This window comes from Amblyraja radiata, chromosome 13, assembly GCF_010909765.2.
Source record: "Amblyraja radiata isolate CabotCenter1 chromosome 13, sAmbRad1.1.pri, whole genome shotgun sequence".
NCBI classification, from domain to species: Eukaryota; Metazoa; Chordata; class Chondrichthyes; order Rajiformes; family Rajidae; genus Amblyraja; species Amblyraja radiata.
The window spans coordinates 51,331,437-51,358,868 of NC_045968.1; the positions used below are offsets into that span (position 1 = coordinate 51,331,437).

The window sequence follows — 27,432 nt, forward strand, 5'->3', positions numbered from 1 at the left end:
GCAGTGCTTTTTTACTTCAAACTAACTATATTTTCATTTTCAAACCAAATTAAGGGTACTCACAGTGCTGTAGACATTTGTTCAGTGTCATTCAGAGCTCAGAGTGACAGAGACTAATTGACAGAGCTCCAGCTTGCAGAGACTAATTGAGGCACACCACTTCCTGGTTTTATAGTCCCTTCCCCTGCCTCCAGCAGGGGCAGCAGAGAGAATGGGGATTTTTGTAAAAACATTAATATCTCTGCCATTTTTAATCGACAGGAAAAGTCCTCGGCACACATACGGCGGAGGGGGGCTCTGAGCAAGGTGGCCAAAAATGACGGCCATAGGTGGCGGCGTTCTCTCGGAAATCGCAGCACAGATGGCCAAAACCGGTCAAGAACAGACTTTTAGTAATATAGATAGAAGATAGTCATTGATTGCTAAAATGGCCAGTTGGACTATTTGGACAATTTTAAACTGTGTGGGTTTAAAAGTCACCCTTTTGTTCTGGTGTTACCAGATTCGCAGAAGCAACGACAACAAATGGAAAATACTCCAGAGATTGGTCACGTTCACACAAAGGTAATGGGTTGTGGTTGTTGAGAGTTGACCAGCTCAAACCCAGGGCATCAGTGCAGTGGAGAGTCACGAGCTGCTTCATCAATGACCTTCCTTTCATCATGAAGTCAGAAGTGGGGATGGTCGTTAATGATCATGCAATGTTTACAAAATGTAGTAGAGCCCAACCTGCTTCCAAGATGGCGCCCAGCCCAGGTGACTATTTGCGTGCTAGCCACAGAAGCAGATCTACAAACTCATATCACAATCGTTCCACACTCTTAAATCTCTATTCCTCTAGCAGCATTAACCCTCGGACTATCCTTGATCAGTCTTTGCTGGCTTCACCTCGCACTGGATGTTATTCTCTTGGGTTGTAAATTACACTGTAAATGGCTCGATTGTGACCATCTCGTCTCTCTCTGCAGACTGGATTACACGCAACAAAATATTTTCACTGTACCTCAGTACACGTGACAAGAAACTAAACTAAACATGCTGCATCCAACAAGATGTACATGATGTTCACGTATAGGCTTCTAAGTCGCACACAATGCTTATGTCAAAAAATGTCAGGCAATGATGATCTCCAACAAGCCCAACCATCTCCACCTTGATCTTAAATGACAATACTGTCACTGAGTTCCCATTTCAACCTCCTTAGAGTCATCGTTGACCAGAAACTCAACTTCAGCAGCCAAATAACTTTGATGCAAGAGCAGATCAGCAGTCAGGTATATTGTGGCAAGTCATTCAGCCCCTGACATTTCAATGCCTTCCCACCATCTACAATGAATTGTCAGGATTGTAATGCAAACTCTTCACTTGCCGAGACCTGCTGCTCCAATAACTCAGAAGAAACTTAACACCAAGCAAGACCACTCTCTTGATTGTCATTCCATCCAAGACAAGGCGAGGTCAGCCTTGTCAGCAATGCCCAAGCAGAAAAATAATTGAAAGAAAAACAGGCACTGAGCCATCTTCTTGAATTGCTGGATACATGGTGAAGGTTCTCCCATTGTTTATACGGAATGGATGAATCCTGTGCATAAGTATATTTTAAAGCTAACCAGGTTGTTCTTCCATCATTTGGGTTTCACATAATTCCACAGGCAATCAAGGGAAAAAACAGGTTGTCACTCAGAAAAATATTGGTTATGTACCACTGAAGAATTAATATAATCTTGATGAACATATAACTGATATACTTGCATTCATAGCTGTGTATATTACTATGACTTGCCAATAGGAATAACATATTATTCCCATTCATTGCACAAGACTAAGAGATAATGTCACCTTGGGTGCAAAATAAAAACACAAACAATCTGGACACTGCCAAAGACCAAAGTTTTTTTTTCATTATCAAATTGCCTGACCACACAGTATAGATAACAATGGGAAATAACAAGGGTTGGGACCCTTCTTCAGACGGCTTCAAAAATCTGAAGAAGGGTCCAGTTCTGAAATGCCGCCCATTAATTCCTTCCACCGGTGCTGCCTGACCCTGCCTGATCCAGCACTTTGTGTTCATCTCAAACATTGGTTTCATCTGGTTGAGGATGAAACAACAGACATAGATTAAGAACATAGGACAGAAGCAGTAACACTAAATAAATCATTCGGAACTAGAACTCTGAAATAGAATTCATCAGGAAGGCTGGCTCCATCCTGGGGGCAGAGTTGGATTCATGGGAGGTGGTCTTGGAGGGGAGGATGCTCCTCAAACTGTAGAGCATCCCGGACAATACAGCTCACCCCCTCCATGACACACTGGTCAACCTGAGGAGTACCTTCAGCAACAGACTGGTTCCACCAAGGTGCAGCACGGAACGCCACAGGAGATCCTTCTTCACTGTGGCTATCAAACTGTACAACTCCTCACACTTCTGTCATGGGGCAGACTGACTCCCCCCCACGTGACAGAAGTGGGAGGAGTTGTACAGTTTGATAGCCACAGTGAAGAAGGATATCCTGTGGCTTCTTTCTTTAACTTTTTTAATTCAAAATTAATGCTTTTATTAATTTATATTAAATAGAATTTTGAAGATTTTTATTTATTGTTAACTATTTGTTTAAAGACATGTTTTTCAACTGTTTCTGAATGTTGCTGATCAGAGATATTTAGAGAGCGTGGAAAGGCTTTGGAGAGCACAAGGTGTCAGTAGCCCATCGAGCAGTTCAAAGGTCCATAGCTTCTATTGCCTGTCACCCAGTCACCACCTGTGCATTGCCCCAGCACATTAAATGCAATGGCCACAGCAGCAGAGCTAATAAAACAGCTGCAGAAGGTAAGTGTGAGCACATACATCGCAAGCGAGGTAATTATGAGTCTATTATGTTTTACTATGATAACTAGATAGAAAATCACTCTTAAAAACAATTTGATTGTATTAGACACCAATAGCGACCAAGTTAATAAATCATTTTCTAGTGCATGAATTCAATTTCACCATTTTTATAACAGTGCCACATTATAAATTCTTAACATGTGGCTCATTCATTAATAACTTTGGAATGATCAGGTGGGAAAGACTTGATTTGTGATATAGCAGTCATTGGACAGAAGAGGATTAGTTACCATCTGGGACACTTTGTCTTTCCCAACCAGAGGATGATGAAGATCCCACGCTGGTTGGCGTAGCTGGAAGTTCATCCTTGCCTGTAAAGAGCAGAAGTACATCTTAGCCCTAGGGTCAAGCAGTCATACAACGAGCCAAGCCCTTCCGCTCACTAAATCTGCATGAACCATCAAGCACCCATTTGCACTAATCCTGCATTTTATTCTCTCCCTATTCTCATAAACTACCCCCCCCCCCCCCCCCCCCCCCCCCCCCCCCCCCCCCCCCCCCCCCCCCCCACACTTCTCTACTGATTTTACAAATTAATTGACCCATTGAGGTGCCTACCCACCTTGGCATTTGTCTCACTTCAAGCCACAGAAGACTGGGTACATTGTACAAGCACCTGTAGAAAATGTCTGACACACACACACACACACACACACACACACACACACACACAATCTATACATTACCATTGATAGCAATTTTCCAGAGGCTCTCTCTCTCTTCCAATTCCGGTTTGGAACAATTTCTGGGATGTTACTTGTAAACTCTACAGTGAAGACTGATGCAAAATATTTGTTTCATTCTTTTACCATTCTTTTCATGCACTGTTCCTTCCCCAGCCATTTACTATCAGACCAACATTTGCTGTGTTTAGTTTCTTTTTAAAATACCTGCAGAAATTCCTACTACCTGCTTTTATATTTCTAACTTTTCATCTCGTTTTCTGCCCATTGTTTATACTTGTACTCTGTGTGTGTGCGCATCTGTTGTGTGAAAGTACACGTGTTCAGTACATGATGTCACACACACACACACACACACACACACACACACACACACACACACACACACACACACACACACACACACACACACACACACACACACACACACACACACACACACACACACAATGGTAGGCTGCAAAGCGACCGGAGATGCGACCCGGAAAACAATTGCATCTCCGGCAGGGTAGAAAATAAAAAGATGTTTCCTCCGACCCCCTCCCGTTCCCCCACATAAAACAAACCGGAGAACATTTACACAAACTTTTAACACACACTAAATATTTTTCAAAAAAGACGAAAAAACAGACAGACTGTTGACGGGGCTGCCAATCGTGTGACGCTCCTGTAGACACCCACACTGTGAACTCAAGGAGCATGTTTGCACACACACACGACAAGCATTATTACATGCACACAACACATTTATGATGCACACATTCACAATGACATTTGTTTCCACATCAAAGGTTAAAGTACACTATTGCACAAATCATGAAAAGATCTTGCTTGCAAATAACAGGATTAATCTACATTAAACTGAGCTCATGGTTATAATTAAATATGAGCAAAATGATTTTTGCATAATGTTGTACTGTCCATTAAGAGGAGGATTTATTGCATTCATAGTAAAATCTTCAATACACTGATTACCAAACCATCTCAGAAAGGGATCTCCTAGACCTGCTGGCATGAACTACTTCAGCAGAATTATTGGCACACTTTAATTTCACTCAAAACGGCTTGATTATTGACTGCTCTGTACAGCTGGAACATATCCAGGTTGATTTTATAGGAAAAGAATCAATGTCATTAGCTAAAGTAGTCTTTGCAATTTTCTGAATCCTAACAAAGTGCAAGAACGATCATGATGTTCCATGAAGCTGTCTCTACTCCTGGAAACAACAACTTAAGCAGCCTCTCTTCAGGCAGTTCCCAGCCTTCAACTGAGGACCTGATTCAGCCATGTTGCTGACCTGCTATATTGCAGCCCCCCCACCCCATGCTGGAGTAGATTGGGTGCCATCCCATGCCAGAGTGCGTTGGCATCCCCCGACAACTAAACCCCCCAACCCAGGAGTGGACCTGGATCACCACTTTGTCAACTTTCACCTGTTAAGTTTTGCCCGCATCAATAACCTCAATGGAGTATGAAATTTAACCGTAATTTACTGTTTAACTTTGAGCTGTAAACATCATTGTAACTTTCAAAAGATGGCTGCAGCCTATCAGACTGTGTCCCGGCCAAGTCCCGCGCAAGTCCCACATCACCTTAGACGGTGTGTACAATCTTCCGCCCACGCGTGCACCCGTGATGTTCCAAGCCAGCAGCAATGCATGCGTGTAAGCTGTCGCTGCACATTCGTGTAAGATGCTTGCACACATGCGTGTAAGATGCTTGCACACATGCATGTAAGATGCTGGTGCACATGCATGTAAGATGCTGTCACATGTGCATGTAAGATGCCAGTGCACATGTGTGTAAGATGCCGGAACACATGTGTGTAAGATGCCAGTGCACATGTGTGCATGCATGTACGATGACAGCGCTCATGCGTGTATGTTGCCGGCGCACATGTATGTAAGATGCGGGCAAAATGATTTATATGGACAAACACAACCAACTGGGAAGTGTTAAAAAATGAGAAAAAATCATGTATAGATTCTGCATGTGTTTTCTTGGATGCAGAGCATCAAGGAGGAAAAACTAGGAAAATACTTATCAAAAAGATAACTAAACCACTACCTGTGGAACCAAACATATCATCCAATTCCTCATAATCGTGGCTCGAAGGCCTTTGTCCCAAAGCGGTAGAATAACTTCTCTGTCTCTTGCTTCCTGAATGCGAGCTTCGAGACTGGTTTATGACTCCTTGAACAAACCAAAAAGGTCTCCATGAAACTCAAGCAGTTAGACCGGTGTTGGAATTAGCCACATTCATTGTATAAACATTGTGAAAGCACAAAACATTAGGTTAATGAATAGGGTAGACTGACTCCCCCCCCCACCCAACCCCCACCCAATCTCCACCCCCACCCACCCAACCCCAACCCCCACACACCCCACCCCACCCCACATCACCCCACATCTTTATTTTTGCACATCCCCAATCCTTTGCACTCATCACTTTAATTTCATGCATTTTGTGTTTTATCACTGTTGGCAGATCAATTTCCCTCCTGAGATATATAAAGTTTTATCCTATCATATTGTATCGTATAAAACCTAAAAGCAAAACACTGTTGATGTTGGAAATATGGAAAAGTAATACAAGTTTGAAATGTTCAGCATGTCGGGCAGCATCGCGGAAAGAGAAACTGAGCCAATATTTCAGGTCAATGACCTTTCATCAGAACAGGGAGTAGTCAGAAATGAAGCTGCAGTGAATGGAGAGAGACTACTACCACCCCCCCTCCCCCCGATTAATGTAACAAAAGGAACTAATTTGGTCATTAATGGCAATGGGTCCTTGTTGTGTGCTAATTAGTTAATAAGGTTCCTATATTATATCACTGACTATATCTTAAGAGCATTTATTCGGCTGTAAAGTACTTTATTTGAAATAATGAAAAGCAACTTCTTTTGTTGTACAAATTGTACAAACACATTAAGAAACAATGCCTAGAATTTCATTCCTCGTCTGTGAGTGCTGAAGATAGCACTCTGATGGTACTCCGGCTCAGAGATTCTATTCTATTGAAGTCAATTACATACCACTTTTAATGCTATCAATGTAGATAAATATCTGGGCCTTTGCATTTCCATATATGTATTCCATATTAGTATGTTTGGGTCTGAACAAATGATATTAATAAATAAAGTAGCTTGCTAAACAGCAGCTGAGAAAAGAGAAACCATTAACATTTTGATGTAAATAAAAGGTCTCAGACCTGAAACATTAATTGTTTCTCTTTCCGCAGATGCTGCCTGGCCTGCTGAGTGTTTCCAGCGCTTTCTGTTTTTATTTCAGATTTCAATTATCTGCCGTTTTATGGATTTTTCAAGTTGCAAATTATTGTAAGTAATTAGTGGTATAATGTAAATACAAAAGGCCACTTTTGTATAGGAAGGAACTGCAGAAGCTGGTTTAAACCGAAGATAGACACGGAAGAAAGGTCTTGGCCCAAAATGTCACCCATTCCTTCGCTCCAGAGAATGGGTGACATTTCAGGCCGAGACCCTTCTTCAGACCACTTTCGTAATTCAATTAGTAATCATTTGCCATTTATCTCAAGAACTTCATTCTTACCCTTTTCCCTAAATTAAGTATATTGTTAGGAGCAATATCTTCAGGAAACAAACATCCTTTTTTTTATCAGCACACAAAGTACCAACACGGATTGCAAAGTCACCATATCACTTGTAATGGTGGTAGCAAACATGTATTTGCTTTCTTAAGTAAAGAGGTTTGCCAAAAAATACTTTATTTGAAGACAACTCTGCACTTGAGCAAACATTCCCAGTCAGTGCAATGAGATTCCAGGAATTTCTGTCTATTTTTAGTGAGGGTGTAACTTAAACTGAGCAGAAATGTTGTTATCAAAAGGAAAATGACCACTTGATTACTGATTTACTTCCTGCCCCAGCCATTTGAATGCAAGAATAAAAACAGCAACTTTGGTAAACACTCAGCAGATCAGGATAGTGAAAGTTAACGTTTCCGTTTGAAGACCCTTCCTTGAACGCCTGCAACATCAAAGATTAACGCTGTTCCTCTTTTCACAGAAAGTCTCCTGCATTTTCAGTTTTTACTTCGTATTTTCTGCATCTGCGATTTTGTGATATTTATTTGAACGTAGGAAGGAGGCTTCACAACCTCTGCCCAGGGAGTCCAGTTGAAATGGGCACTGGGATTTGCTTCAGAGATTTGAACCTTTATTTCCGGAATCTTAGATTACAGAAATCATGCCACATAAATAAGACCAGAGACTATCTCCCCAAATTGTTGAATGATGAAGCCTGGCCATAATGTGCAGTGTTTGTATCTTGTATTTCATAAGTTCATAAGTGATAGGGGCAGAATTAGGCCATTTGGCCCATCAAGTCTATTCCGTCATTCAATCATGGCTGATCTAACTCTCCCTCCTAACCCAATTCTCCTGCCTTCTCCCCATAACCCCTGACACCTTTACTAATCAAGAATCTATCTATCTCTGCCTTCAAAATATCCATTAACTTGGCCTCCACAGTCTTCTGTGGCATTTTGATTGATTTTGTGGTATTTGATTGATGCAAATGCTCAAAAGTACACTCAAGCCTTTCTTTTCTAGATTAAGTTACATTTACTTGACAAGATATGTGCCTTTTGGGATTGGCATTTCAGGTAATCGCTTAATGAAGTGAGGGTACAGTCAAGCTTTGACCCAACCAACCCAAATCCCATGACAAAACTGTGGAGGAAATTAGATGTTTAGAGATACAGCATAGAGACAGGCCCTTTGAACTCCCGAGGCCATGCTGACCACACTAATTCACACTAGTTCTACGTTATCCCACTTTCTCATCCTCTCCCTGTACTTTAGGTGCAATTTACAGAAGCTGATTATCCTACAAACCTACACGTCTTTAGGAGGTGGGAAGAAACCGGTGCACCCTGAGGAAACACACGCTGCCGCAAGGAGAATGTGCAAACTCCGCACAAACAGACAGCACCCAAGGTCAGGATCAAACCTGGGTCTCCAGTGCTGTGAGGCAGCTGCACTGTGCAGCCCGTAATGACAAATTCATGTGAATTAGAATTGTCACCCGGTAATGCAATCCATTGAAAGTTATTTTCATGCAAGATGGGCCAAGAGTTGAAAAAAAGCAAGGACATTTACATTACCTGTGTTTCGTACTTCCACGTAGGAGGGTAATGACTCTTGTGTGGCAGCATTCACAGGCACAATGGTTGTGTAAATGGACATGCTGTTACTTGCTCTGCTGGTCTGAATAGCTTTCAAGCGATATCTTCCAGCAGGGGCTACAGAAAATAGAACAACAGAATGTTAGTTCAATCTTGACTCCTCCTTCTGTGCCGTGCAATTAATTGGTAAATTAGAGATTCTGGGAGATTTAAATTCACATGATCAAATTTCGTAATTCATCATGTTTAGTCATTATATGATTAACCACCCACTTTGTGTATGATCTACGAAGTTAAGTTGAAATTGCTATTGCATTTGAATAGTTTAGACAATAGACAATAAGTGCAGGAAGGCCATTCGGCCCTTCAAACTATAAATAACCTGGAATGATCAAGACTTTAATATTTTGTGCTTCAACACGCTGTTAAGAAGATAAGCTAGGTGTGAATATCATATTGTGATGAGTCTGCATAATAGACCTGGCAATATTCCTCCATAATTGGATAACAACAGGCAATCTATGTGCCCGATTACCCATGGGAGGTAGTCCATCAGAGGCGGGCACAGGTAAATGATCAGTTAGTCAGTCTGAAGAAGGGTCTCGGCCAGAAACGTCACCTATTCCTTTTCTCCGGAGTTGCTGCCTGACCCACGAGTTACTCCAGCCTTTGTGCCTATCAATGATGTTGGTTGGTTTCTACGGCCCCTCCCCCACGGCCCCTCCCCCACGGCCCCTCCCCCACTGCCCCGTCCCTCACGGCCCCGTCCCTCACGGCCCCGTCCCTCACGGCCCCGTCCCCCACAACTACATGCAACCCAGTTTAGTTGATTTCAAGGCACACCTTTACGAATACTCCAACATTTTACTTTTCCACTGGCAAGCTCCCTAATCGCCATAATGCATATGGTTGTGGCCTTTAACTCCACCTCCTGTTACTTCTTGGCCCTATATTCAGGTTTAGTTTAGTTTATTTTAGAGATACAACACGGAATCATGCACTTCGGCCCACCGATTCCGCACAGGCCAGCGATCCTCGCACATTAACACTACCCTGCACACACTAGGGATGATTTTACATTTACACCAAGCCGATTAACCTACAAACCTGTATGTCTTTGGAGTGTGGGAGGAAACCGAATATCTCGGAGAAAACCCACGCGGTCACGGGGAGATCGTGCATACTCCACACAGACAAGCACCCGTGTTCAGGATCGAACCCTGGTCTCTGGCGCTGTAAGCGCTGTAAGGCAGTAACTTTACAATTGCACCATGTCGTACTTATTACAACATAAAAAAATAATGATATTGCAATAGAATTTCCAGCCTGATCAATTTTCTTATACAAGAAATCCATTTACCATATTCAATTTCGTTAGTTTTGTCAGCCATGTTCTCAAAGTCTCTGATGACTGAATGCACAGTCAACTGGTGGAGGATCCCATCACATGGAGTTTTGGTGGTGCCTGTCGGCTCCTGTTGAACTGACGCATGGTAGAGGGAGGAGAGGTTGGCCGTTGCCTCCCATGTGACTGACTTCCCACTGATCAAGCCATGAATCACTGCTTTACACTGCATTACGGGAGCGCCATTCATTTCCGTCAAGCTCGACTCATCCAAGGTCATCGGCAGGAAGAGATTCTCGGGATCAAAAAATGTGTCCCACTCTGGAGTTGCTGCCTGGAACAGAAGAGCGTCTGTGGGGGGAAAAATGGTCATACTCACAAAACAAGAATCCCAGTTTAATTAAAACAAGTCACGCTTTAGCACTATAATCTCGGTTGACAACCCAGTACAGAACTGGGGAAATGGCCCACCTGCCAAACATGGGATGATGGGGCATTTTGGTCAGCATGGGCAAGTTGGGACAAAGGGCCTGTTTCTATGCTGTATCACTCTGTAACGCTCCATGACCCGAAGTGGGCCAATGTAGGAGGTATTGTCTTTCAGCTTACATCTCAAACTGAAATCCTGTTTCCCCTCTACAATGGGCATAAAAGATCCAGTGGCACCTTACAGAGGAAGATCAGGGGAGAAATTCTGTGTCCTGGTTCATAATAAACGCATAGCAAATATCTAAATAAACATAAATTAATCGCTGACATAAGTTTGTTCTGTTCAAATTGGCTGACATAAATGCTGGGGCAGCACAGCGGTGCAGCAAAACCATTGTTGCTTTTCAGCCCCAGAGACCTAGGTTTGAACCTGACTTTGGGTGCTATCTGTAGGGAGTTTGCACATTCTCCCTGTGACCAAGTGGATTTTCCCCGGGAGCTCCAAAATTAAAACTAAAACTAAACGCGATCACACTTGAAATATGACTTTGTTTGCAAAGTAAGCTTATTCTGTGGTTATGAAAATTACTAGCAAGATGTGAATTATTTTGTTCACATTTCCATTTCCTGAACCTAGGGTCTAATTTTGTAATAGCCAACAGGCATACTTGTTGTTCAATCAATTTAATATAGCATGCTATGGTTTGTTTCTATGTTTAATGTGTTTTCCTGCATTCTTCTTTGTCTGTTTTTAATCCTTTATATCTTGTCCTTAATCGGTTTCACAATATCAGTCAAGTTAATGGAACCAAATGTCGAAACGATACGATAGAACTTTATTTATCCCAGGAGGGAAATTGATCTGCCAACAGTCATTAAAAACACAAAAATACATGAAACATTAAATTAAAGTGACGAGTGGAAAGGTTTGGGGATGTGCAAAGAATGAGGAAAGGGGTGGGGGTCAGTCTCAGTCTACTCCACGACAGAGTGGGGGGGGGGGGAGGTTGTAAAATCTGATAGTCACAGGGAAGAAGGATCTCCTAAGGCTTTCTGTGCTGCATCTTGGTGGAACCAGTCTGTGCTGAAGGTGCTCCTCAGGTTGACCAGTGTGTCATGGAAGGGGTGTGTCCTCCCCTCCAAGACCATCTCCCATGAATCCAACAACCCCCCCAGGACAGAGCCAGCCTTCCTGATGAGTTTGTTGATCCTATTGGCATCTGCGGCCTTCGCCCTGCTGCCCCAGCACATGACAGCGAAGAAGATGGAACTGGCTACCACCGATTGGTAGAACATCTGCAGCATCTTAGTACAGACGTTGAAAGAGTGGAGCCTTCTCAAAAGGTACAGCCGGCTCTGTCCCTTCTTGGTCCAGTTTACTGTCCAGGTACACTCCAGAATATTTCTGCTCCCTGGTACACTGCACATCCACACCATTGATGGAGTACAGGGGACAGGGATGTTCCTCTCCTCCTAAAGTCCACCGCCAACTCCTTAGTCTGGTTGGTGTTGAGCTGCAGGTGATTCAGCCCACACCACTCATTGACTACACCTCTGTATTCAGCTTCCCTCCTCTCACTGATGCAACCCACAATTGTAGAGACATCTGAAAACTTCTGCAGGTGGCAGGAGGCGGAGTTATATCTGAAGACCGAGGTGTAGCTGGTGAACAGGAAGGGAGAGAGGACCGTCCCCTGTGGGGGCCCTGTGTTGCTCACTGCCATGTCCGAGACACAGTTCTGTAGCCTGACATATTGTGGTCATCAGGTATTTGGTGATCCAGGACACCAATGGAGTATCCACCCGCATCTTTGTCAGTTTGCTCCCTAAAGGGCCTGTCTCACATGCAATTTTTTCGGCAACTTGCTGGCACCCATCATAGTCACAGCAGGTTGCCGAAAATTTTCAACATGTTGAAAATCCAGCGACGACCAGAAAAAGGTACGACTCTTTGGGCGACTACTCACCACCAACACGTCCCGTGGTGACGGGGGGGTGAGTAGTTGTTTGGTGGGAAAGGCAATTCTCTTTCTTCTTGCCTCATCTGAGGCAGGGTCAGCTCCAGGGAACCCCTGGAAATGAATGAGAGCTATCATTCGAACACTCGTGTTAAAAGCACTGGAGAAGTCAAAAGACATGACTCTCACAATGTTTCCCGGCTTATCCAGGTGAGCAAAGGAACAATGGAGCAGGTGGATGATGGCGCCCTCAACCTCCATCTTTGTTTGGAAAGCGAACTGCAGGGGGTCCAGGTAGGGTTTAACCAAGGGTCGCAGGTGAGTGAACGTCAGTCTCACCAGGGACTTCATGATGTGTGGTCTGTGCCACCGGTCTGTAGTCATTGGAGGAGCTGGGGCGCGTCCTCTTTGGTTCAGGAACCAGGCAGGATATCTTCCACATCACAAGAACCCTCTCCAGGCTCAGGCTGAAGATATGCTGGAGTACTCCGCACAAATGGCTGGCACACGCCTGGAGTACCCCAATGCCTGACACCATCGGTACTGCATGGCTTTGCCTGGGCGGACTCTGCTCAGCTCCTTCCTCACCTGCTCAGCCTTGATGGTCAGGCATGACAAAGAAAGGGCAGAGTAAGTGGACCAGCGAGATTGAGGGGGAGAGACTGTCGGGGAGCCGAGAGGATGGTGGGCACAGGCCCCACCATCAAATCTATTAAAAAAGCAGGTTTAGTTTGTTGGCCCAGTCCTAATTGGTTTCCCTCCCCAGGCCACTGGTCTTCTTGTAGCCTGTAATGCTCTTCATACCAATCCACTCATCCCTCATGTTGATCTGCTGAAGTTATAGCGCCAGCTTCCTCCTGTAGTTGTCCTTGCCCTGGGTCAGTCTTGCCTTCAGGTCCCGTTTCACCTCCTCCCCGTCACCATTCCTCTCCTTCTGGTTGAGAAGGCCCTTCACGTCACTGATGATCCAGGGCTTGTTGTTGGGGAAACAGTGTACAGTCTCAGGGACAACGTTATCCACACAGAACTTAATGTAGCTGGTAACACAGTCCGTAAGTCCATCAATGTCCTCTTCATGGGGACTACAGAGTGCGTCCCAGACAGACAAGTGAAGACTGTAACACTCTCTTGACACGGAGATGGTGACTGAACCTATTTAGTCCAGCATGGATTAGCCCAGCATGAATTAATGGCAAAGATGCTGGCGGTCCCTTGCTTTGCAAAAACAAGTTTGAGATTGAAATGATTTTCAATAATGCAAGGTTTCATATGATTATGCAATTATTTTGCTACCAAAAATAAATCACATGTCCTCAGATTGGGTAAATTCTATTGACTTCGTCCATGCCAAATATATGCTTGAAATAGAGGTTACTGAATCCATTGCCCTGGTGTTTTGCAATCTGCCATCATTCATGTGTGAACACATATTAGAGTGTGTACAGGTTTTATAAATGTAAATCATTCCTGTTGAGTTTAATATTTCCTCATATATGCACTTGCAATGGTTATTTAATATGAAAAAAATGAGCAGAAGCTCAAACCATTCCTAATTGTCTTTGAGAACTCCATTAGATATTGCATTGAAGATCATTCAGGAATTTAATGCAGAACTACCTCAGAGGCCATATACAACACAAACCTCTCAATCAACTTAATATGGACAAATTTATGCATGTTAATATTTCTCCCAAACTAACTATCTCAGGAATAATGCTGGGTCACCACTGGGTGGTTTTAGCAATGATTATGGGGAGAATTGGCTAAATTTTCAAGAACAGCTGAAAAACCACAGAGCAAGCTTCTGAGCCTCATGGGTTACTGATTATCTTTGAAAACTTACTGGAATCATTGAGGCTCTTCCTTGAGCAACTGTCAGCTTGAAATTGTTGTGATTCGTGTCCAATATCATTCATTCTTCCTCCAACGGACCAATTGTAAGACTTTGCGGTGGAAACTTTAGCCAATGCCTTGCGCAGGTAATGCATGTCCAATTGGCCATTTGGTGAAGAGAAACTCCGACCTGATAGGGCTGCTTGAGCTATTAGTTTTCTCTTTCTTCTTGCCTCATCTGAGACAGGGTCAGCTCCAGGGAAGCCCTGAAACGAATGAGAGTTATCATTTCCTCCACAGTGACAGTTGACTTGGATAAATAAAATGTTAGTAGTTTCTCAACCCAGCGTGAAATGTAAATAAACCAACGGCAATTTCCCATTGATTATTCCTCAGTATAAAGCCATGTGATCGGAGCAGAATTAGGCCATTCAGCCCATCAAGTCTACTCCACCATTCAATCATGGCTGATCTATCTCTCCCTTCTAACCACATTTTCCTGCCTTCTCCCCATAACCCCAGACACCCGTACTAATCAAGTATCATTCCAATCAAGTATCATTTCCATCAGACTTAGATACCCTAACGATCAATCTCACATATGTTTGAACCAATTGAGGTTAAACATTTATCAGTACAGCTGCTCCTCAATCTACGATGGGGTTACGTTCCAATAAACCATCGTAAATCGAAAATATCATGTCGAAAATGCATTTACTACAATTTGGTCACGTGACCAGAAGTGAGCTGCAGATTGCTGCCGTTGCCGAGTATTTGCTCCATCGTAAAGTGGAAATATCGTAAGTCAAAGCATCGTAAATCGGGGAGCATCTGTATACTAAAGGGGTTGAGCGGCTGTCATGGTCGAGCAGTTTGTACGTGATTAATAGAAGGCCCTTCTCATCCCAAACTTCCTATACTCTTGTACTGGTCTTAAAGGGTCTTGACCGGAGATTTCACCTGTCCATTCCAACCTCAGATGCTGCCCAATCTGCTGAGTTCCTCCAGCTCTGTGTTTTGCTCAGGATTCCAGCATCTGCAGTTTCTTGTGCCTCCATCTTCCTTATACTCTCAATGATAGCTGAACGCTTTGAATTATCTACTATGTTTCAAAGTTTGTTGATGATCAAGTCCTTTTCTCAATGGATTTCTTTAGGAAATGGTCTCAACTCCACAGTTACGGAAATAATCAAGAAATAAATCCTACTAGTAAGGTCTGCAAAGCTAAACTCGACCGATTACAAACTCAAATATACACAGTTTTACATGTCAGGTTGGTGGGGCTTTAAATTTCTGCCTTTGGGGACGTAACAATTTGATTCAGTCAACAATAGGGAGGGAACTTTATGTTTTGAGTCAATTAACTGTGTTAAGGGCTGACTCCCTATACTGATGAGTCCATCTTCACCTTCTACCTGCAATCTTTGACTTTATTTAGACTACTTCCTCATGTTTTAGTGCAATGTAAATTCTAATACTTCCTTGTGCAGAATCAGTCTTAAAGTTATTTTTATTTGTGACCCGGCCTTACTCCTACAGGAGTCCATTGACAATGAAAGGGGTGATTGTGTTCATTCGGTAAATTGAGCATTGGCTGAATTTCAAAGATTCAGCCTCCATCACACTTCTCATTTATAAACCTGCTTCTCAATTATCAAGACAGAATAAAAGAGACTGCCCTTATCCATACAATGTACTAGGCAGTACGGCAATGCACTTACTTTACCATTGGTGGATTCAACGTTGGACAATGTTTTCTTTGATGATTCCCAACGCACCAAACCTTTCTGTCCCTGATGGGCAATATTCTCCATACCATGTGGGAAGGAAGCAACTTCCCTGCCAATATCTGGAGGTTCTGTAGAATCACTACTATTTGAACCACAGGTCGACAGACTTCGATCCCTAGTTCCCTTAAGATTGCTGAGAGAACAATGCGTCAACGTATACTGCTCGTGGATATACGAAGCGAGGGAGATACGCTTGCGCAAGTCATTGAATGAATCACTCTCTGCATCTGGAAATCCAAAAAAAATCATTAAAAAAATAAATATGCATAAAGCCCTGCTTTCATTTGTAAAAATGTTGCACTTTTTAAAAGTTAATTTGGCCATCACACTATCAGCGATGGCAGCCTTGCCAATGGTCAACGGAAGGTTCGAAGCCCCCGACCGTGGGAGAACAAAGAAGGGAAGAGATTGAACTTTTTTTCCGCTTTCCATCACAGTGAGGAATGTGGAGGAGTCGCTGTGGTGGATGTTCATGTTGCTTTTTATTGGTATGACTGTATGGCAAATCAAATTCCTCATATGTTGCAAAACATACTTGGCTAATAAAGTATGATTATGATTATGTCCAGTTATATTTGACAGCCATTTTAGTTTAGTTTAGTTTAGTTTAGAGATACAGTGTTGAAACAGGGTTTTTGGTTCCTCACAATAACACTACCCTACACACACTCAAGACATTTAACCTAACCAAGCCAATTAACCTGCAACCCTGTACATCTTTGGAATGTGGGGGAAACCGAAGATCTCGAAGCAAACCCACGCAGGTCACAGGGAGAATGTACAAATCCGTGCATAAAGCACCCGTGGTCAAGATCAAACCCGGGTCCCTGGCACTGAAAGGCAGCAACTCTACTGCTGTGCCACATGCCGCTTGAGTAGATTAGAACTTTCTTCATTAACTTTTTATCAACAGGCATTATTATTTGAGAAACATTCTCGTAGCCAGAGTATCCAGTGACTATCCTCCCCAAGTGAGGTTGGAACGAAAGGTTTCATGGGATCCAAATGGTTCGAAGGTTCCTTTAGAATCATCAATCCTTAGGATTGCATCAATCTTGGTTGCACTAAGGACTTTGGGCTGTTTTGCACAGGTACTGGGGTTTTTAATTCATTATTATTTTAGTTTATTGTATGTTGTCAGTTTCAGATTCAGTTTAGTATATTGTCACATGTACCGAGGTACAATGACAATAAGGCTTTTGTTGCGTGTTGTCCAGTCAATGAAAAGACAATACATGATTACAATTGAGCCATTTACAGTGTATAGACCCATGAGGGAATAACGTTTAGTGCAAGGTAAAGCCAGCAAAGTCCAATCTAAGATAGTCAATCAGTATTGTTTTTACAAGTCTGTTATGCAGCTGCAAGTAAAAATGTAATTGTCTGTACATATGACAATTAAACACTCTTTACTCTTGATTGTTAGAAATCTAAACGCTACATGGACCTAGCAGACCAGAGGTACCACAAAACTGATCAGTAGATAGCTTGTTTTCATCTGCTTGCCAGCTGAAACAAGGATTATTTCCCTTTTCTCTGAAATACCCTGCTCCCAGGGATGATGACTATAACTAGGCAACACAAAACTTAACAGATTCATATCAAAAAGCCACACTTCTTTATCTGATTAGTTGTACCCTCCTGTACATTTATAGGTTCCATATGTTTAGTTTAATTCCAGTTGACTGATATATTTTGGACTAATTGAATATATTTTATGCCTTTGAAGAAACAAATGCATATTGTACACGTAAATATGTTTCACATGCAAGGAGCCCACAAATAATTTGGTTCAGACTTTAACAATGGATTCCCATAGATATCAGAAACTCAGCTTGGCTACACAAAGTGCATCAACATTCGTCAAATGAACCTTTAGTACTAACAATGAATTTATATCAACTTATCATTGATCAATGGTAATATTCCATTGTTCATATAGTGAATAGGTTATAATAATGAGTGTGTAAATAGAAAGCACTCATAAACAAAACAAGAACTCAACCATTTGGGAGGTACTGTGGTGTAGCGGCAGAGTTGCTGCCTTACAGCGCTTGCAACGCTGGAGACTGGGGTTCGATCCCGACCACGGGTGCTGGCTGAACGGAGTTTGAACATTCTCCCTGTGACCGCGTGGGGTTTCTCAGATATCTTCGCTTTTCTCCCACGCTCCAAAGATGTACAGGTTTGTAGGTTAATTGGCTTGATGTAAGTGTAAATTGTCCCTAGGGTGTGTAGGATAGTGTTAATGTGCGGGGATCGCTGGTCGGCGCGGACTCAGTGGGCCAAAGAGCCTGTTTCCGCGCTGTGTCTCTAAACTAAACTAAACATTGGAGCTTCACCATCTTGGGAGGTCAAACACCATCAAGGTGTTAACTATACGGTGATGGTTCAGAAAAAGGCCCAGACCATCTATCCTTTAGAACAAGACCAAGATCAGGAAGTTGCTATTGAAAGATTGGACAAGCAAAATTAGATAGATTGAAGGCAGATTAAAAAAGTCTAAATTTCACATAACTCACCCTTAGATTTTTCACTTTCCTCCACATTAACTGCTGAAAACTCTGTAGAAATCTCCTGGGAAATCTCTTTTAATGCATCCTTAATGTCATTCTTTTCAGCAGGAAAAGAGAGGTTGCTCCTGTCAGACAAGGCTGAGGTAGAAGATTCACCTTGATTCTGGAATACAGAGTTGGCTGACTCTTTTAACACCGTTTTAGAAATATGTTGTTTTCCCTACAGCAGAAGAAAAATGTTTATGTTTTCAGTAGTAATTTTTCACAATTAATTAAATATTGAAAATTAACCTTCATAATTGCTAATAGATTTCCCATGAAAGTTAACACTGTATGTAGCTAATCATTCCACACATGTCAGCTGGGCAAGTGTGCTGAAGAATGGTTAATGGTGTTTAATGCAGATAAGTGTGAGGTGTTGCATTTTGGTATTAGACCAGGGCAGGACCTTCACAGTGAATGGCAGGGCTCTGGGGAATGCTTTGGAGCAGTGTGATCCAGAAGTGCAGGTACATAGTTCCTTGAAAGTGGCGTCAGAGATAGATAGGGTGGTCAAGAAGCTTTTCAGCACATTGCCGTTCTTTGGTCAGAGTATTTAGTATGGAAGTTATGATGTTAGCTTACAGTTTTACAAGAGGTTGGTGTGGCCACATTTGGAGTATTGTGTTCATATTGGTCACCCTGCTATACGAAAGACGTTGTTAAGCTGGAAAGGGTGTTGGCCTGAAGTATAGTGAGAGGTTAGGCAGGCTTGGACTTTAATCCTTAACAGAATTTTCAGAAAAAATAACTCATCAAACAGCTAGTTAAGTAAATGTAAAGTTCACGAGAGGCTTCTCTGGATGCATACTCCTTTCCATGCCTTTGATCGCTAATCCCTCCTTTCTATTACATCCACAGTGGAAAGCACTCGCCCATGATTCCAATTTCACATGCACACAAAATTATCACTCACAACAAACACCCCACCTCTCCACTTACTGAACTTTCAGTGTGAAGAAGGGTCTCGACCCAAAACATCACCCATTCCTTCGCTCCAGAGATGCAGCCTGTCCAGCATTTTGTGTCTATCTACCGTGAGCATGTTTCCCATTCATTGACCTTCCTAATGCCAGCGTCAATATCTGTCTCCACCTCCACAACCTCCGCCACCCCTCAGCTGGCTTTGTGTTGCCTCAGGTGTCAATAACGTCATGAACTGAACTGGCCTTCGTCAACATTTGCCTTTCCTGCTTGCTAGCTATCCCGCACATTAGACAATAGACAATAGGCAATAGGTGCAGGAGTAGGCTTTTCGGCCCTTCGAGCCAGCACCGCCATTCATTGTGATCATGGCTGATCATCCACAATCAGTACCCCGTTCCTGCCTTCTCCCCATATCCCTTGACTCTGCTATCTTTAAGAGCTCTATCTAACTCCCTCTTGAAAGCATCCAGAGAATTGGCCTCCACTGCCTTCTGAGGCAGAGAATTCCACATTCACAACTCTCTGGGTGAAAATGTTTTTCCTTATCACCGTTCTAAATGGCCTACCCCTTATTCTTAAAATGTGGCCCCTGGTTCTGGACTCCCCCAACATCGGGAACATTGGTACTGTCACTCACAGCTGACCCGAATGTGATGAGAAGATTCTGACTTAGAACAGACCTGACTTACCACATTCTTCTTCCTTTGGAATCCAGAAAGGTCATAAATGACACCATAGCTGTTGAGATGATCCCCTGGGTATAAAGGTCCAATTTCCATTGGAGAAAGAAGAACTTCTAAAGTATCTGGGAGATACCATTCGATGGTGATGTCACTCATAACTGGCTCAATTGCTTTCTTCAAAGATTTAATTAACTGATTGAAAAATAATACATTCATATTCAGGTACATTATCTTTGCTGATAAGATAATGGCTCACTGTGTCCATCAGAAGAGAGCTAAGTACATTGGCATTTCATTCCATGGGGAGCTTTAGTGTTGCTCAGCCTCTTGTTTAAAAGCAGACACATTTAAGAGTAACAAACATTTCTCTCTCACATGGATGTTAATGGAGGTCAAATTAATAGCAATGGCAAATGTATAACCTGTGCTTAAACTGAGAACAATTCAGCAAAAATCAATGTAAAATATCTTTATTATAGTTTGCTTTAAGCTCAAATCAAAACTGCAGCAATTTTATAAGAGCCACAAATGGTCAAATATGAGAATAACTGAGTGGACATCCATTTTCTTCAATTTTATTTTCAACTAGTACTAGGAAGTTGTGTTTAAATTATTAACTGACCCCTCTCTTTGAATAGAAATTGCACCAGGCAAATTAACTGTCTAAGGCATAAATGAACAGTTATCAGACCTTTGAGATAAGAACAAGGCTTTGCATGTCCTATGCATACATCAATTTTCTGAATTATCATCTTCAATTCAATTCAATTCAATTCACCTTTAGGAAGAATTCAAGCCATTCAGCTACAACAAGAATTCCCATTTTGGTGGCAACATTGAATCAGACTAATACAGTACATGGAAAGGTATTTCCTGTTAAATCTGAACCAGCAAGAAAATTGAGCATTTATCTTAATGAGCAGTTTTTACAAACCCAACTGTGACAGCACTAGCTTGGTAGAATTTCAAATAAACTGAATTAGATCTAAAGCAAAACAATCAGCTATTTGCTAATTAATTTTCAAATTGACCATCAATTACATGGATTATTGTAAATGGCCCATTATTTAAGTAGCACTACCCATGTTAATTAGAATGCATTGATCTAGAGATGTTTAGAACAACTGATCAGTCTTATTTATATGATAAGTTGAATCAAAACTGAAGATTGTTAATCAACTGGATACATTTTGCCAGTTTTACATTATTCCTCAAATTCAGTGCAAACCCAGATTATGACTCAATTGTTTTGGCCACGTACCTTTGGTTGCAACTGTTCACCTTCACTGAAAGATTCAAACAGTCCACCTGTGATCTTTGCAACTCTGCGTAGTAAGCGCTTGCAGGCATTAGGACCCAGCCCGTAACTGAAACATCTATTGAAAGCTTATGTTAAAATTGTGGCAATAGAAATACATACTTTTTCTGCAGCTTATCATTGAAGTTAACAAGATAACTAAATTCCAGTAGAAATGTTTACTTAATCCCTGCACAGGTAATGTTGGTGACCCGAAACACTGCTATCATTTTAAGATGTGTAGAGATATTGTACCAATTTTGCTAATGGCATTTTCCTTGAAATCAGCAGCTAAGTGGATGGCCGTTAGACAGCAACACAATAAATATCCTAATGGCATGTCTTTGTTTGCTTTGTTGTTAAAGGCTTTTTTTTGGTGAGCTAGTTAGATCTCCTTAACATTTTCCTTCTTCTAACCAAATAATGTACGGTGCCATATCAACCATTACATTATTACTAAAAGCTAATTGCATAAAGAACCCATGAACCAAACTGCCGCTAAGAAACAGAAGGAAAACGTAGGTTGTTTTGATATTTTGATGAATGTTTGGTCATTCTGAAGCTTTGGCATCTGTAAGTATTTTTAAATATGGCCAATCTTTCCACTTACTGTGATGTTCTTTTGCGGTGATACAATTATGGAAAGCACTTTGCTTACTGACTGTCACTTCCAATCATGTTATAGAGCCAGGTGGTAGAGGGTGAATTATTTGTGTGTGAACCTCCAATTTCTATAGCTTCACATTTCCTACGGGGAGAACGTTCAAGCAATACTGAACATATAAAAATTGAACAAACGTTATCAATGGAACAACATAAGAAATTATTGCGTAGGAAGGAACTGAAGATGCTGGTATACATTGAAGTTATAAACAAAATGCTGGAGTAACTCAGCAGGATAGGCAGCATCTCTAGATGGAAGGAATGGGTGACGTTTCGGGTCGAGACCCTTCTTCAAACTGAGAGTCGGGGAGAGAGACACAGATATAATAATAATAATAATAATAAATTTTATTTAATGGGCGCCTTTCAGACATCTCAAGGACACCTTACATAGTAATCGGAATAAAAACATATAATCGGAATAGAACAAGTAAAAAAGACATCACAGAGACACAAATTAAAAACAGAATTCAATCCAAAAACAGAAAATCAAAAACACAGTGTGAAGAGAGAGCAGCGGCAGCCAAAGCGCGCCAGCGTCCACTCTCTCTTCACGGCAGCCATCTTGGACACAGACCTACAGGACTACAATTAGACAAAAAAATCATCCCCCCACAGTGGATAGCACTGTGGAGGAAGGCACAATGTCCAGTCCCCACCCCATGTTCACCCCAAAGTCAGGCCTATTGAGGCCACCTCTACGGAGGCCCGATGTCCCTGGCCGTCTCACCGGGTGGTCTTGCCCTGGCGTCGGGAGAGTCCTTTCGGCGGCTGGGCCACCTGGAACGGCCGCTTCCTGGTTGGAGCCCGCGGCTGCCGAAGCCGAAAAGGCCGCGCCGGTTTGGAGCTCCCAGGCTCCCGATGATAAAGTCGGCGCCGCCTCTCCGCACTGCCGCCTCTCCACACTGCCGCCTCTCCGCTCCGCAGGCCCGCAGCCCGGAGATGTTGTTCTCGGCGGTCCAGCTCGCCAGAGCTCCAGCACGTCGCTCCAGCGCGGCGACCCTGGCAAGGCGTCGCCCGCTCCACTCCTCTCCAGCGCTCCAACGCTGTGCCGCCGCCGAGGCCGAGGTGCTGGGTGGTCCCCGCCAGGAAACGGCGCTCCAAGCCCGCAGGTAGGCCACGAGGACGGGTCGACGGGCAGCCCAGAGAAAAGGCTGCCACACCGACCAGGTAGGGACCTAGAAATAAAGTTACACCTACCCCCCCACATTAAAAGACCATATCGCCTACAAACAAAAAAACAGGACTCACTAAAAACTATAAAAAAAACGAATTTAAAACGGACGGCTGCTGGCTAGCAGCCGTTCACCAAGATGGCTCCATGAATGATATGGAAGATATGGAAGGGTAAGGTGTGAAAATGGGACATCAAAGGGGACGAAGGTCAAGGAAAATGTAGAATACATCATTGTTAGCTAGAGGACCATTGTTAGCTTCCATCGGGTGGCGCCATCGAGTGTGGCAGCCTCGCCAGCAGTTGTCCGTCCTTTCACCCTTTTTGTTAGTTTTAGTGTGTCTAAATGTATGATTTTAAAGATTTCTAAGTTTTTTATGTGGGGAGTGGGTGGGGAATAGGGGGAAACCGTTTCCCAATCACTTCCTGGTCAGAGATGCATCTTTTCTCAGAGTCGTATCTTCGGTCCCCCCCCCCCCCCTCCCCCCCTCACGGCCTACCATCTGGATAGGCACGGCCTTCTCTGCCGGAGACCGACCAGAGCTTCAACAGCGGCGCAGCACTGAATTCCATCGTGGAGCCTTACCGGGGATCTCTGTGTTGGAGCTCCGAAGTGTTGGGCCTGCTGATTAACCCCGTGGAACTGTGGTTTGCGGAGTTTCGAGCCGCGGGCGGCGCTGAGTTTAAAATTGCAGAGGCCTGGGACCCCTTACCGGGGGTCACCCATGTTGGAGTTCTGCCCAGCTCGGCCTGTGGACTTCGGAAGCCGCGATCTCCAGTAAGAAGTGGCCGATTCGGAAACTCCAAGCCACCGAGTGTGTTCATCCGTTCCAACGCCGGAGCTCCAATCATCCCGGCGAGAGGGCCTGAACATCGGGCCGCCATAGCGGCGACTGTGGAGGGCTCAAAGGCCCTGACCACGGGTGAACAAAGAGGAAGATGACTGAACTTTATTGCCTTCCCTCACAGTGGAAAGCGTTGATGTTGGGGGGATGTGTGGGGGATGTTGATGTTAAATTCTATCATGTATTGTGCTCTTTTTATTCATATGGCTGCATGGTAACTCAAACTGTACCAATTGGTGCAAGCGACAATAAATGTAACTTGAACTTGAAGGATGTTGACAACGAAGCATACAAAGATAAAATTTATTCTGGAAGACGGTCAGACTGGTCAGAGAACCAGGATGGGAGTGGAATGGAGAGAGAGGGAAAGTAAGGGTGACTTGAAGTTAGAGAAGTCGATATTCATACCACTGGATTGTAAGCTGATAAAGCAAAATATTAGTTGCTGGACCTCCATTTTGTGTTGGGCCTCATGTGTTAGCAATCAGTATATGGAATGAGTATGCTTGGTTTGTGAATGTTATTTGAAAAAGGAAAGTTTAACATTTTTCTGGAAGAAGATAAACATAGTTTCCAAAATGTCTTTAAGGCACAGCTTTTTTCATCCCAGAAATGTAATAAGCTTCTATAATAGGAACTTTAAAGAACTGGGAGAAGGGTAGCCTGCAATAATGTACAAAAGCCATAGCTGAGACATCAAGCATATTTTGTATCAAAGTTATTTTTGGAGAAGGCTTTGTCAAAGGTGCAATAAAAGAGGAAATTGCCACAATATCAGATTAGTTTAAAAATAAGATGGAGCAGGTACTAAGGGTTAACGTACTTAAAGTGGGCAAATCACCTGGTCCAATGAGATGCCGAAGGAAGTGATATGCTAATTCACAATTCACAGTTATACAGGGGCAGTTCCAATAAACTGGAAGATTACATGCGCTCAAAATTGAGAGATAGATATGTGTAGAAAGGAACTGCACATAAACTGAAGATAGATGCAAAAAGCTGGTGTAATTCAGCGGGTCAGGCAGCATTGGAGAAAAGGAATAGGTGACGTTTCAGGTCGAGACCCTTCTTCAGACTGCGAGTCAGGGGAAAGGGACACGAGAGATATAGATGGCAATATGGAGAGATATATTTCGCTTGGGCAGCTTACCACCCAGGGGTATGAATATTGGTTTCTCTAACTTGCATTCCCTCTCTCTCCCCCATCCTAGTCGTTGTACTAACTTCACTGTCATCCTGGTGAGTTTCATTGTCTATATAACTCGTTAATATCTAGCCCACAGCTAACAATGGACCGTTTCCTTGATCATTGGTACTTCTTGCATATCTTTCATTCATTTGTTCTATATCTCTCTATATCACTGTCCATATCTCTCGTTTCCCTCTCCCCCAACTCTCCCCCAACTCTCAGTCTCTTGTCCATAGTGGGGAGAAGCAAGAACCAGAGGGCATAGGTTTAAGGTGAAAGGGGAAAGATTTTATGGAAATCTTGAGGTAACTTTTTTGCACAAAGGTAGGTGGGTGTATGGAACGGGTGTGGGTGCATGGAGGTAGTTGAGATACGGACTATCGCAAAGTTTAAGAAGCAATCAGACAGGTACATGGACAAGATAGGTTTAGAGGGATTTGGGCCAAACACAGGTAAATGAAACCATGATATTAGATGTTCACCCTCCTCTTTCAGCAAGTTCATGGATAACTCTTTGAAGGACGTTGACGAAGCAAATAATGATCCTTGTATTTATTAATAAAGATATAGAGCATGTAAAGCCAGCAAGTTAAGATGTCCATGGGAAGCATCTCCAGCTAGACTCCTGGGCTAAATCCTAACTCCCAGAAATGGATGGCTGTGGTCACATCTTGGTAGAAGGGAGATGAGATTATGCAAAGAGAATTTAGGGATTTGGATAGTTGGTTAAAAAACAGGACGGTAATGTCAGGATTACTACCCATACCTCATATCCAGAATCTGTCTGCCTATACCTTCCCCTATATCATTTATCCACCTCGCCAACCACCAACACCAAATGCCCACAGTCTCCTCCTCATCCTTTCAATCCATGCAGCCGAAACACCATCCACCACCACCTCCCACCCCCACCTCACCTCACCAGCTACAATCCAGAATTTATTATTACCTATCACCTCCCTTACCTGTTCTTGACCTTATGAAGCAAGCTTGCTGCCTGCCAGTATCTTGGACTATTGGTCAAGCTGCATGTAATCAGGAAACCCATTTAAAGGGATGCTGCAGTTAGATTCTGCGGATAATTTAGGAAAACCTCTGAGCTTTCCAGGCTTTCAACAAACTCCCCGCCACACAATCAGCTCTCCAGAGGTCAGAATCAGGCCACTGTGTCCATTTCTGGCAATTATTCTTTAGGAAAGATGAGAAGTTCTGGTGAGGTTGTGAAAGAGATTTACTGGAATGATTTCGGACTTAAATGACTGTAGTTAAAGTGGATTGGCTGGTAATGTTAGTGTTGCTTCCTTTGGAACTGAAAGCTAGGAGGACACGAAATAGAAATAATTAAAACCATGCCTAGCATGAATCTCCTTAGTGTACATTAGATAAGAAATGTGTTATTGTATTTCCAATGTGCAAGCCACCAATTACTTTTATTTGTATGAAGATTTTACCACAGTAAAATATCTTTAGGCACTGCAGAGCCAACAGTGCCAAACAAAATTTGACATCAAACGATATTAAGATAGATAGAATAATAGAGCTAAACAACATGGAAACAAACCCTTCAGCCTAACTTAATCAAGTTGCCTAACCAAGCTAATCCCTCTTGTCTGTGCTTAGCTCATATCTTTCCAGAACGTTCCTATGCAGATGGGAACATTTTAAGTAGACTTGAGGGCCATTGGAATGGTCAAACCAGGACAAGCAATGTTAGTGACGGAGTGATCTTGTGACCATTAAATCATGTCATCTTTAAATATCACACTGGTGTTGTAAACAGGTTCACTTTTACACAATTGCCAAAAAGAGGAGGAGTGTTGGCAATTCTGGAAATAGGAATGGAGTTTGTAATTTTGTAAAGAGAAGCAGAATTGGTAATTTTGCTAATTATGTCAGACATTGGGCAAGAATATACTGATGGATTGCTGGTGGTTCCATAAAGACACAAGCTAGAGCAAAGAGCAGCATCTGGCCTTACACATCAAATATACTGAGGTGAGAC

General features: G+C 42.8%; 1 protein-coding gene across 1 annotated transcript in view; it reads right to left on the minus strand.

Annotated features, from left to right (window-relative positions):
• LOC116980017 (von Willebrand factor A domain-containing protein 5B2-like) overlaps positions 1 to 27,432 on the minus strand; it is a 108,514-nt gene that overhangs the window by 17,696 nt on the left and 63,386 nt on the right. Inside the window, exons 11-19 of the mRNA XM_033032078.1 lie at positions 21,524 to 21,638; positions 20,269 to 20,454; positions 18,620 to 18,833; positions 16,029 to 16,324; positions 14,318 to 14,573; positions 10,103 to 10,438; positions 8,722 to 8,859; positions 5,643 to 5,768; positions 3,122 to 3,202 (exon numbers count right to left, since the gene is read on the minus strand). Of these exons, the coding sequence (XP_032887969.1) occupies positions 3,122 to 3,202; positions 5,643 to 5,768; positions 8,722 to 8,859; positions 10,103 to 10,438; positions 14,318 to 14,573; positions 16,029 to 16,324; positions 18,620 to 18,833; positions 20,269 to 20,454; positions 21,524 to 21,638 (1,748 nt within the window). The remainder of the gene's footprint in view (positions 1 to 3,121; positions 3,203 to 5,642; positions 5,769 to 8,721; positions 8,860 to 10,102; positions 10,439 to 14,317; positions 14,574 to 16,028; positions 16,325 to 18,619; positions 18,834 to 20,268; positions 20,455 to 21,523; positions 21,639 to 27,432) is intronic.